The sequence below is a fragment of the Bufo gargarizans genome, chromosome 7, assembly GCF_014858855.1.
Source record: "Bufo gargarizans isolate SCDJY-AF-19 chromosome 7, ASM1485885v1, whole genome shotgun sequence".
Taxonomy (NCBI): Eukaryota; Metazoa; Chordata; class Amphibia; order Anura; family Bufonidae; genus Bufo; species Bufo gargarizans.
Genome location: NC_058086.1, coordinates 154,280,269 through 154,293,535, shown reverse-complemented (window position 1 = coordinate 154,293,535; position 13,267 = coordinate 154,280,269). Strand labels below are relative to the sequence as shown.

Genomic DNA, 13,267 nt, shown 5'->3' with positions numbered 1-13,267 from the left:
TCCCAAGTTAGCGGAAAGGGAGACTTTGTGAGAAAAAAAATAAAATAAAAAAATTTCCGCTAACTTGTGCCCAAAAAAAAAAAATTTCTATGAACTCGCCATGCCCCTCATTGAATACCTTGGGGTGTCTTCTTTGCAAAATGGGGTCACATGTGGGGTATTTATACTGCCCTGGCATTTTAGGGGCCCGAAACCGTGAGAAGTCTGGGATCCAAACGTCTAAAAATGCCCCCCTAAAAGGAATTTGGGCCCCTTTGCGCATCTAGGCTGCAAAAAAGTGTCACACATCTGGTATCGCCGTACTCAGGAGAAGTTGGGCAATGTGTTTTGGGGTGTCATTTTACATATACCCATGCTGGGTGAGATAAATATCTTGGTCAAATGCCAACTTTGTATAAAAAAATGGGAAAAGTTGTCTTTTGCAGAGATATTTCTCTCACCCAGCATGGGTATATGTAAAATGACACCCCAAAACACATTCCCCAACTTCTCCTGAGTACGGCGATACCAGATGTGTGTCACTTTTTTGCCGCCTAGGTGGGCAAAGGGGCACACATTCCAAAGAGCACCTTTCGGATTTCACCGGTCAATTTTTACACATTTTGATTTCAAACTACTTACCACACATTAGGGCCCCTAGAATGCCAGGGCAGTATAACTACGCCACAAGTGACCCCATTTTGGAAAGAAGACACCCCAAGGTATTCCGTGAGGGGCATAGCGAGTTCCTAGAATTTTTTATTTTTTGTCACAAGTTAGCGGAAAATTATGATTTTTCTTTTTTTCTTACAAAGTCTCAGATTCCACTAACTTGTGACAAAAAATAAAAAATTCCAGGAACTCGCCATGCCCCTCACGGAATACCTTGGGGTGTCTTCTTTCCAAAATGGGGTCACTTGTGGGGTAGTTATACTGCCCTGGCATTCTAGGGGCCCTAATGTGTGGTTAGTAGTTTGAAATCAAAATGTGTATAAAATGGCCTGTGAAATCCGAAAGGTGCTCTTTGGAATGTGTGCCCCTTTGCCCACCTAGGCGGCAAAAAAGTGACACACATCTGGTATCGCCGTACTCAGGAGAAGTTGGGGAATGTGTTTTGGGGTGTCATTTTACATATACCCATGCTGGGTGAGAGAAATATCTCTGCAAAAGACAACTTTTCCCATTTTTTTATACAAAGTTGGCATTTGACCAAGATATTTATCTCACCCAGCATGGGTATATGTAAAATGACACCCCAAAACACATTGCCCAACTTCTCCTGAGTACGGCGATACCAGATGTGACACTTTTTTGTAGCCTAGGTGGGCAAAGGGGCACACATTCCAAAGAGCACCTTTAGGATTTCACCGGCCATTTTTTACAGATTTTGATTTCAAACTACTTCGCACACATTAGGGCCCCTAAATTGCCAGGGCAGTATAACTACCCCACAAGTGACCCCATTTTGGAAAGAAGACACCCCAAGGTATTTCGTGATGGGCATAGTGAGTTCATGGAAGTTTTTATTTTTTGTCACAAGTTAGTGGAATATGAGACTTTGTAAGAAAAAAATAAATAAATAAATAAATCATCATTTTCCGCTAACTTGTGACAAAAAATAAAAAGTTCTATGAACTCACTATGCCCATCAGCGAATACCTTAGGGTGTCTACTTTCTGAAATGGGGTCATTTGTGGGGTGTTTGTACTGTCTGGGCATTGTAGAACCTCAGGAATCATGACAGGTGCTCAGAAAGTCAGAGCTGCTTCAAAAAGCGGAAATTCACATTTTTGTACCATAGTTTGTAAACGCTATAACTTTTACCCAAACCATTTTTTTTTATCAAAGACATGTAGAACAATAAATTTAGCGAAAAATTTATATATGGATGTCGTTTTTTTTGCAAAATTTTACAACTGAAAGTGAAAGGGGGAGGGGAGAGTGAGTCTTATAAAGCAAAAAATACGGTAAGTCACTATACTTCACACAATTACATTTCATAGAGAATTGTGTAATTAGCAAATTTCTAAATCACTTCATTTAAAAAAAATAATAATGCCTGCACCCACCTGAAAAACAAAACAAAAAAACAACAACTGTAAACTCATGACCAGTGGGGGTCTGACTTCCACCTAAGCTGCAGTCCACTGCCTGTTGTCAGAAGATAGCTCACAGGAAATGGGGGCATGGCGGAGCTATCTGAGATACTGAGCCTGATAAAAGAACCGCTGTTGAAGATTATAGGAGCATCTTGTGTGTCTGTAAGGGGTCACGCATACGACCGCTGGATGTTTTGCGGTCCACAAATTACAGATCCTTAAAACACGAATACCAGCAATGTGCATTTTGCGGAACAGAACGGCTGGCCTCTAATGGAACAGTAGTATCCTTGTCCCTAATGCGGACAATAATAGAATATGCTATTTTTTTTCAGGGCCATGCGGACATACGGTAACGGAATGCACAGAGTAATTTCCGTTTTTTGAGGGCATCATTTAAGTAAATGGTTCCGCATACGGGCCGCAAAAAAAAAAACAAAAAAAAACACACGACACGGAAGAAAAATACGTTTGTGTGCTCCAAGTGAGATTTCCCTCTCTGTTTTGGGAGCTTCGGAGCTTTAAAAATATAGTGGAAAGTAAGGGAAAGGATGTCACAGCAGGACAGTGCTGGCAGATTTCACTGAGGGGATATGCTCCCTGCTTCTGAGTGAAATGCACCTACCTATACAGCTGAAGCAGGAAATAATATGGCTGAAAGAGACTTGTCCAAAAAAAGATCTGTTCCCCCACAGTGATGATTGTACAAAGAAGCACAGCCATTATGCAAACGATTTTAGAAAACTCGGGTACGCTTTAGGCTACTTTCACACCTGCGTTCAGGTGTCCGCTCGTGAGCTCCGTTTGAAGGGGCTCACAAGCGGCCCTGAACGCAGCCGTCTGGCCCTAATGCATTCTCAGTGGAGGCGGATCCACTGAGAATGCATCCGTCTGCCAGCGCTCAGCCTCCGCTCCGCGAGCGGACACCTGAACGCTGCAAGCAGCGTTCGGGTGTCCGCCTGGCCGTGCGGAGGCGAGCGGATCCGTCCAGACTTATAATGGAAGTCAATGGGGACGGATCCGCTTGAAGATGACACCATATGGCTCAATCTTCAAGCGGATCCGTCCCCCATTGACTTTCAATGTAAAGTCTGAACGGATCCGCTCAGGCTACTTTCACACTTAGAAATTTTTCTAAGTTATAATGCAGACGGATCCGTTCTGAACGGATGCAAATGTCTGCATTATAGGAGCGGATCCGTCTGATGAAACATCAGACGGACCCGCTCCGAACGCTAGTGTGAAAGTAGCCTTAAATGTCCCTTTATCTACAATATATATCAGAGGTCATCGCGTATACAGTCAAGCATGCTCAGATAGACACACAGTAAGCAAACAAAAAGGTGTGACAACATCAACATATGTTTTCTTTATTGTACGGTCCAATTTATATTTGTTCCAATTCTGCTAGTTTGTTTTTTACTTTTCTATTTTTAATGCATTTTCAACTTCTACATTTACATTTAATCTAAGACGTCTTAAATATATTTATAAAACAATACAAAATAAAGTGGAGTACAGAGGATTGTTTTTGCCCCACATACATTCACTAGGTAAAAAGTACATGAACATTGGGTTAATTAGTAGGCTTCCTACAATATCTGTCAGGATCTTAAACCAAAGGTTAAAAGGGGTTATCTGATATCTAAAATATCCCCCCCCCCCCCCCAGTGCCCGGGCCCCTTGTATGGATTATACTTACCCGCTCCAAGGCACCCGTGTCACCCCCGGATCCCTGCATGGCCACCGATGCATCTCACCGTCGCTCGGATCAAAACATCCAGACGGGGGAAGGGGGATAGTGGAAGCAGCCAATAGCAGGCCGTGATGGGGACGAGCTCCCTTGAGGCTGGTCACCATTGCGGCCTGCTATTGGCTGCTCTCCCAATCGCCGGATGTTTTGATCCGAGCATCGAGGAGATGCAGCGGTGTCTGTCCAGGGATCCAGGGCGATGTGGGTGCCCAGGGAGCAGGTAAGTATAATCTATACAAGGGGCCAGGGCATTGGGGGGATATTTTAGAAACTGGATAACCCCCTTTAAGAAAGACAAATGAAGAACAGCAAACCTGAAATAAAGGCATAAACATATGTTTGAGACCATAGAAAGAAGGCTGACCACAGTATCCTCTGGGCCGTCTACAGCAGGCCTCTTCAGACAAATTCATACTGTAATTTGGGGGGGGGGGGGGGGGCACTTTATGTAACATAGATCACGCACGGGGGCAATGTGAGAACAAATCATTTGTTCCTGATTGTTCAGCTGCATTCACAAACAGCCATAGTTCATCCCCATACAGATTGATGGTTTGTCGGCAGCACATCAGTACACACAGGACGGTGTGCCGCCGACACAATAATGAAAGCTGTGTTCACCGAATGAACAAGCATTTGCACCTTTCCATTGGGCAATTATCTGGATTGCCCCCTTTTATGAATGTTCGTCCCTGGTAATTGTTTCAACCCTAAGCCCATATAAGAGAGCTCTCAGGGTAGGTTCACACTTGCGTTAAATGGATTCGGCAGGCTGTTCCGGCAGAGAACAGCCTGCTGGAGTTCACCAGATCCTACCTAGCTGGATACTGCAATTCACTGCTGGACCCCATTCACTATAATGGGATCCGGCTGCTTGCATGTATTTCTGCCGGATCCGTTTAACACAAGAGTGAACCTACCCTTAGTCAAATCGATCAATCCAGTGGACAGAACTTATGCATTCATTGACTGTTAAAGGGGTTATCCGATATCTAAAATATCCCCCCACCCCCAATGCCCAGGCCCCTTATATGGATTATACTTACCTGCTCCTGTGGACCCGCGTCGCTCCAGATCCCTGCACGGCCGCTGCTGCATGTCCTCATCGCTCGGATCAAAACATCCAGCGACAGGGGGGGGGCATGCTGCTAACTGCACCCCGCCTCAGGAACCTGGAGCAATGCGGGTGCCGGGGAGCAGGTAAGTATAATCCATACAAAGGGCCTGTGCTTTGTGGGTGGGGATATTTTAGATATCGGATAACCCCTTTAAAGAGGACCTGTCAGTTTTTTTTTGTAAAAGCAATACCTGATACAGTAGTCCAGGAGATGCCATCCTGCTATTTTATTTCATGATCCGCTCCTCTGTTGTGCTACTATGCCTCTTTTTGGTTTTGGCGCCTAATATGCTAATTACAAGCAGCAGTACAGGAAGGAGAAGACCTTAGTTCTTCTCAATTGTCATGTCCTTCTAGTCTTCTCCCTGGCTGTGAAGTGGAATTGGATCACGTCATAACCAGGGAGAAGACTAGATGTTCTCATGAGATTTGGTAATGTTGCGAGAACAGGCAATGTAAGAGCATAGTACTTGCTTACATAGTCTGTTCTCGCGATATTTACCAAATCTCTCGAGAGCAGCTCGTCTTTTTTCTGTCTGTGAAGTGGTCTGCAATGATTGGACAGCGTCATAGCTAGTGAGATGGGGAGGCCCACTGAGAAGAGGTCTCCTCCTCGTTGTACTGATGCTAGTAATTAGCATATTAGGCGCCAAAACCGAATGGGTGACATAGCGGCACAACGGAGAGGCAGATCATGAAAAAAAATAGCAAAATGGCATCTCCTGAACCTGGACTAGAGAATGACTTATTGCTCTTATTGCCCTCTTCAAGGGAACCTCGGACAGATCTCTAGGAGATGTGCACCCTGCTATGTTACAAAGCAAGTGCTGCTTCATCCTCTACTTCCTAGGAGCTTCCTGTGAACATGACCTAGAGGGGTGTAAGGGATTGTGCTCAACGCCAGTTAGGACAGCAGATGTCTCTGGTCTGATGAAGAGATCACCCACCCCACTGACATTTCTCTGGGAAGTTTTGAAAGTGCATGGCAAATATTCCTTGAATGAGACTTAAAAAAAAAAAAAAAAAATATGTAAGCAAAATTTTGGGGAATAACAAAGCATTTGGCACGCAATAATATTTTACCGAAGCGAAAGGGATAAAATAAAAGTTTAACCCACTAAATAAATATTTTCAGATTCATGGCAAAAGCTTCTTCATACTGGGCAGTTCTGGCAACACATCACAGTCCATAATAACATGTAATGTGGAGTGTTCCTATAATGCAAGAGGTGGCAGTTTGAGGAAGGCCAGCTTGACATTGCTGAATTTCATAGAAGACATTTATACATGGAAGACCCTGATGCTGGCCACACACTTTAGCTGGACAGCTATTCCTCCAGGCTTCTCTGCACACATGTATAACCGGCTGAGCATGCGTGTGTTCTCAATGGGGAGTAAGCTGCTGTCAGACACCTCTGGCAACAACCTATTTCCCTAATAAAAGGATTGGGCATGTGTAAATTCGACATGCCAACCCTTCTTTCTCCTGGTATTTGCCATCTGGGAACAATCAGGACAACCCGGTGGACTGGTCCTGCCAAAAATCAGCTGACATTAATCTAATGTACATGGCCAGCTTTACACCTACCAGATATCAAGTTAATTGCATATAAATATTTTTTTTTATTTGATGAAATTCGGCACTTAAGGAGAAGACAAAACAAAAAAAAAAGTGAATTAGTTAAGGAGCTCTAGGTAGGTAATTGGCACTTTGCCTTTCTGGTTGCCTCGCTCTCCCATCAACCAGTCACAGTCCATTCCTGGAATGTGGTACACGGTTATGACCTGAAATGAAAGAAAAACAATGTAAACCATTATCCTCATAAGGTGGGAACTAAAACCGAAACAAAGTCTTGCAGCTTTTAGTTTGAGTCCATGACAAATTGGTAGGATGTGGAGTAATTTGGTAGTCTTCAGTGATCTAGTGCTACTCATGAACTGGATAATGTGATACTTAAAAGGGGTTCTGCACTTTGTTTTAACTGATGATCTATCCTCTGGATAGATTATCAGCATCTGATCGGCGGGGGTCCGACGCCCGGGACCCCCGTCGATCAGCTGTTTGAGAAGGCAGCGGTGCTCAAGCAGCGCCGCGGCCTTCTCACTGTTTACCGCTGGCTCAGTGACGTCACGACTAGTATCAACTAGCGTGGGTCAGGCCGAGCTCTGTTCACTTGAATGGAGCTTAGCCCCGCCCACGCTAGTTGATACTAGTCGTGACGTCACTGGGCCAGCGGTAAAATATGAGAAGGCCGCAGTGCTGCTGGAGGGCCGCTGCCTTCTCAAACAGCTGATCTGCGGGGGTCCCGGGTGTCAGACCCCCGCCAATCAGATGCTGATGGCCTATCCAGAGGATAGATCAACAGTTAAAAGGGTTATCCAATCCCTATAATGACCCCCAGAATGCCCCAGCCCCTCCTCTAGAGCATACTTACTAGCTCCCCAGCACCCGCGTCCCACTGGATCCCTGCACGGCCACCGCTGTATCTCCCCATCGCGTGGATCAAAACAACCGGCAATGGGGGAGCAGCCAATAAAACGGTCACCATCGCTGCCTAAGTAGATAACCCCTTTAAGGGCCATTTACACTGCCTGATATTCGGGCAGATTATCGCTAAGGAATGTGCGATCACTCATTAATAGTAATTTACCTGACTAAAACAAAACCCTAGTTCATCAGGTAATTGGATTGTTTGTGTGGTCACCTAAATCACTGTTTGCTGGCGGCAGATTGTGCAGTCTAAACAGCCTCTTCTGCCCATAAACAATGATTCTGTATGGGGACGAGAGATGGCATTAGGCCCCTTTCACACGGGCGAGTTTTCCGTGCGGGTGCGATGCGTGCGGTGAACGTATTGCACCCGCACTGAATCCTGACCCACTTATGCGTTGCGTGAAAATCGTAGCATGTTCTATATTTAGCGTTTTTCATGTAATACAGGCCCCATAGAAATGAATGGGGTTGCGTGAAAATCGCAAGCATCTGCAAGCAAGTGTGGATGCGGTGCGATTTTCACGCATGGGTTCTAGGTGACAGTCTATTCACTGTATTATTTTCCCTTATAACATGGTTATAAGGGGAATAATAGCATTCTGAATACAGAATGCATAGTATAATAGTGCTGGAGGGGTTAAAAATAAATAAAAAGTTAACTCACCTTATCCTCTTGATTGCGTAGTTCCCGGTCTCTTCTTTACTAGCTGTGGGCTAAAGGACCTGTGGTGATGTCAGATCACATGCTCCATCACCATGGTGATGGACCATGTGATTGGAGCATGTGATCTGACATCACCACAGGTCATTTAGCCCACAGCTAGTAAAGAAGAGACCGGGAACTACGCAATCAAGAGGATAAGGCGAGTTAACTTTTTATTTATTTTTTTAACCCCTCCAGCACTATTATACTATGCATTCTGTATTCAGAATGCTATTATTTTCCCTTATAACCATGTTATAAGGGAAAATAATACAATCTTCAGAACATCAATCCCAAGCCCGAACTTCTGTGAAGAAGTTTGGGTTTGGGTACCAAACATGCGCGATTTTTCTCACGCGAGTGCAAAACGCATTACAATGTTTTGCACTCGCGTGGAAAAAAAAAATAAATCGCACATTTTCCCGCAACGTACCCGCCTCTTATCCGGGCAAAAAACATGACGCCCATGTGAAAGAGGCCTTAGTGATCGCTCCTCCCCAGACTGTGGAGGAGATCGCTGCATGTAAATGCAGCTTTCTCCTCCACTGACGAGCAAGCGATTGTCAGTAAGGAACGCTTCCTTCCTAACAACTGCTTGCTACATCATGCCATCTAAAGGGCCCTTAACATTGTCCAGAGCGAGACTAGGCGCACATGTGCAGGCCATGGTACGGAAGAGACCAGGTCAGCTCTGAGGTTCTCAAATTTATAGGAAAACTGACCAAGGAGCTGCAGTAAGACAATTAGAGCTTTGCAGATTGATACCGTCAAGTGCTACACAACTTAAGGGCTATAGCAGATCTATCCCCCATCAAGTGCTGATGTCACTCTAAAGAATTTTCAGTGCTCTCTTTCTGAACCATACCCGGTGCTCCGAACATTGGCAATGCAAAATGACCACCATCATAGTAATTCTTTAGCATTTCTCTAATGGCAAGGGTGGACGGAACTGCCATGCACTTTTTTTATAGTGAAGATATCTTTCATTTAGGCATCTTTCACATTAACATTTTTCACGGAAGTGTGCTAGCCGCATTTTCACATCAAGTTTAATGCGTTTGTGTTCACTTCTCAGACTGTGGGAAAATGAAAACAATCACGGAGACATGCACTATGTTGGTCCGTGATGCGGAGAACACGCCCATTGAAGTCTATGAGTCTGTTAAAAACCATTGGCACTATACGGACATGGCATCCATATTTGGTCAGTTTTTCACGGACCACTGATAAATTTAATTGTCAGCTGAGCAGTGTCCATGTAATACGGATGACACATGGACCGGAAAAGAAAAAAAAAATGTGTATTACACACGGATCCTTCACAGACATCTTCATGCATAAAACCAGTCTGGATTTTCCATGCACGTCAACTGGACATGAGGACTAAAGCAACTTTCACAGCAGCGTCTTTGCTGGATCAGTCGTGGCTCAGCAAAAACACTTCCGTTATGAATGGATCCGGTTGTATTATCTTTAACATAGCCAAGGCGGCGGATCCGTCATGAACACCACTGAAAGTCAATGGGGGACGGATCCGTTTTCTATTGTGTCCGAAAAAACTGATCCGTTCCCAGTGACTTACATTGCATCCGCATCCCCATCACGGACAGCGTTATTCTGTCCGTGATGGGGATGCAACCAAACGGAACACATTCTGGTGCATTCCATTTCGTTCAGTTTTGTCCCCATTGACAATCAATGGGGACAAAACTGAAGCGTTTTCATCCGCTATTGAGATCCTATGACGGATCTCAATAGCAGAAAGAGCAAGTGTGAAAGTAGCCTAAGGAGGACCAGTGGCATCTAAGCATGACATGAATGAGTGAATTTGCTTTCTATCACACTGGGCCTATGGTGCTCAGGTCCAAGAAAGTCTATCGTTAGCCCCGCAAAGGATAGGAAGTGATTGGAGAGATTCGCCGAACAACAGGGCAAAATAAGTTGTCGCTATATAAAAACGTGAAATAAAGGTTTTACACTGAAGACACCGGCACAAGCAGAAAATCAATGAACGAGACCGGCTTATATTACCCAGGGTTTTAGAAGGATGATGGATTACCTAGGTGTCAGTGTGACCCGTCTTCTCATCAGACATAATTACCTCATCTGCAAGCAGTGATAGTTCACTGCTGTTTGCCGCGTCGTAATCATACAGAACTCTGGCCCTTCTACTGCCACTCGCAGCTTTCAGCTCGCTGAAGCCTGATGTAACCACAGAATTGCTTGCAGCAGGTAATGGAGCGGAGGCAGAGACTGACGGGAGAGAAGCACTTTGCATAGTAGTTAGGGACGACTGATTATTGTTCGATGCAAAAGTTGATGGAAAGCTGAAGAAAAAAGAAAAGATGAACAAATAAAGTGGCTACTGAACCTGCTGCACCAATAACGACATTTTACTTCAAAAATCATTTCTATTGTTTCACTTGTTGACAAGCGCTGTTACCATTAAAGAAAATTATGGCCCTTACTTCTCCTGACGTCTCCTTCACAATGCACCTCACGGCTGCCTGCATTATACTGCACACTGGGGCGGACCCCTTCCAACCCTGTTACTTTAAAGGTTTTGTTTGGTAACTAGATACTTTTTAAAATTTGTTTTTAACCTAAGAACTTTTTTATATAAACAATAACATTCTCTTTTATTAAGGCTCCTTTCACACGTCAGCAAGTGTGGTCCGCATCCGTTCCGCAATTGTGCGGACCCAGTCATTCTCTATGGGCAGCACGGTGGCTCAGTGGTTAGCACTAATGCCTTGCAGCGCTGGGGTCCTAGGTTCAAATCCGAGCAAGGATAACAGCTGCATGGTGTTTCCTCCCCGTGTTTGTGTGGGTTTCCTCCCACACTCCAAATACATACTGATAGGGACCTTAGATTGTGAGCCCCATTGGGGACAGTTGGATGCTAATGTCTGTAAAGTGCTGCTATATAAGTGCAGATAATAAATAAATATGGGGACGGAATGGATGCTGAGAGCACACTATGTGCTCTCCGTATCCGCATTTCCGGAGCGGGGACCCAAACTTCCAGTCTGCAGCTCCGCAAAAATAGAGAACATGTCCTATTCTTGTCCGCAGCTGTGGAGAATAGAACTTCTCTATTTAGTGCTGACCATGTGTGGCCTGGTGTATTGCGGATCCGCAATACACCACGAACATGTGAATGGACCCTAAGGCTCCATTCAGATGTCCATATGAATGGTCCTGATCCGTTCCGCAATTATGCGGAACGGGTGCGGACCCATTTATTTTCAATGGGGACGGAAAAAATGCGGACCGCAATAGCGGACAAGAATAGCCATTTTCTGTTATAGTGCCGTAACACTTACGGACGTCTGAATGGAGCCTTATGCCGATATTCCCCCTGGTTGGGGGAGACTGCATCGAAACGTAGCGGCTAAATGTCCAGAGTCCAATAGCTCAGAACTGCAGGATCACTTGAAGTAGGCACCTTCACCACACCAATATTCAAATATTTAGATCCATGTTGCCAATAACTCAAAACATAGAAATCCAAGGAAAGAGGGAATATTCAGTTATTCCTCATACATTCACACAAGATTGAATCCTCTCTTTTGTGTTTCTGGAAAGGAACATTGGAGATCGGAAACGTGGGAAGCATCGAAGATTTGATTTCAGTGATTATCTGTGTGAATGTACGGGGAGCCACTGAGGAAAAACTAACGCGCTCTCCTTGGATTTCTATGTTTGAGTTATTAGCAACGCAGGTCACATACAGTGCACTGGAGAGACTAGTGCCATGCACGGGATGATCCATGGCCACGATGTCTGCGTGCACCTGTGGGGATGGCAGCAGTAAGGCTGGATTCACATCACCTTTTTTTGCCATCAGTTTAAACGTATATATTAACCGATGCCTCAGACGGATGCCACACGGTAGTATCTGTCACCATAGAGTTCGACTGTAAAAAATACAGGAAAGCTGCAAGGATGTCAGATGCTCCGACTGCCTGATCTTGGACAGGAAAGGGCTCATTATATAAACTGTATTAGGGAAATATATACACTTACATCACCACAGATTAATTACAGCCCGTCTTACAACTCAGTTATGCAGATTCATCGACGACATCTGTACATGTTGGTAATAGGGTATTCCAGCTGTTAAAAGTAATAACTATTGGAACAATGGAGGTCCTTCTGTTTGGATGCCCACTCATCACAAGAATGGAGATCCCATACCATTCAGGGCCCTCCAAAGTGAGGTGAACGGCATTCCAATTACCAGTGCTGAACTGGGAGCTGGTGCCGGGAAGCAGGTAAGTCATTTTCCCTTTGCAGGTCTGGCAGAATGCAGAGGTTTGACAACCCCTCCCCCCCATCGCTTCTCTATTTATGCGCAACTCTTAAGGGCACTGTCACTAGTATGAGAGGTTCCGTGAATATGATCACATCGCCAGGCTGTTTAATTTTCATTGCATACTTTATGCAGAGACCCTAAACGGGTGTTCAGTGGGCAGCAGCACCAGCTAGCGTGTGTATCTCAGAGAATGCATACGATGATGACCTAGCTAAGGGCAATATATCATGAAGTGCATGTTCACTGGGCATCGGTGCCAACTGACGGAAGAAAAACATGCAGACATGAGAGTTACGTTCACATCCTGTTCAGGAAATGCCTCACAAGTAAAAGCAGAACAGGTTCACACATCTCTATGGGCCAGAGTGTTATACTACGGTACACAGGGAAGTGCTCATGAATACTACAGACACATATGTATGCTGCAATATTAAAGATCTTTAGATTGCTTGTGCCATTTTCCAAGATGCCAAGCATTTAAAGGGGTATTCCCATCTTAGACAATGGGGGCATATCGCTAGGATATGCCCCCATTGTCTGATAGGTGCGGGTCCGAGAACAGAGCGGGGAGCACTGTGGCTGGAGGACCCCAGATTTCCTTGGGTCCATCCACAACCAAGAGCTAATCCCCGCATCTACCATAGAAGTGAATGCGCGGCCCATGTTCCCATTCATTTCTATGGGGCAGACGGCAATAGCCGAGCCACCGGTTGGCTATTTTCGGCGGCCCCATAGAAGTTAATGGAGGGCGGCTGCGTATGCGGGTCCCACCCACACCTATAAGACAATCGAGGCATATCCTAG

The 13,267-nt window shown here is 45.0% G+C and overlaps 1 protein-coding gene across 1 annotated transcript in view; it reads right to left on the bottom strand.

Moving 5' to 3' along the window:
- Window positions 1-3,424: 3,424 nt before the first annotated feature.
- Window positions 3,425-13,267, bottom strand: part of SH3GLB1 (SH3 domain containing GRB2 like, endophilin B1) — a 52,409-nt gene continuing 42,566 nt past the window's right edge. The window contains exons 8-9 of the mRNA XM_044300472.1: window positions 10,247-10,472; window positions 3,425-6,733 (exon numbers count right to left, since the gene is read on the bottom strand). Of these exons, the coding sequence (XP_044156407.1) occupies window positions 6,626-6,733; window positions 10,247-10,472 (334 nt within the window). The 3' untranslated portion in view covers window positions 3,425-6,625. The remainder of the gene's footprint in view (window positions 6,734-10,246; window positions 10,473-13,267) is intronic.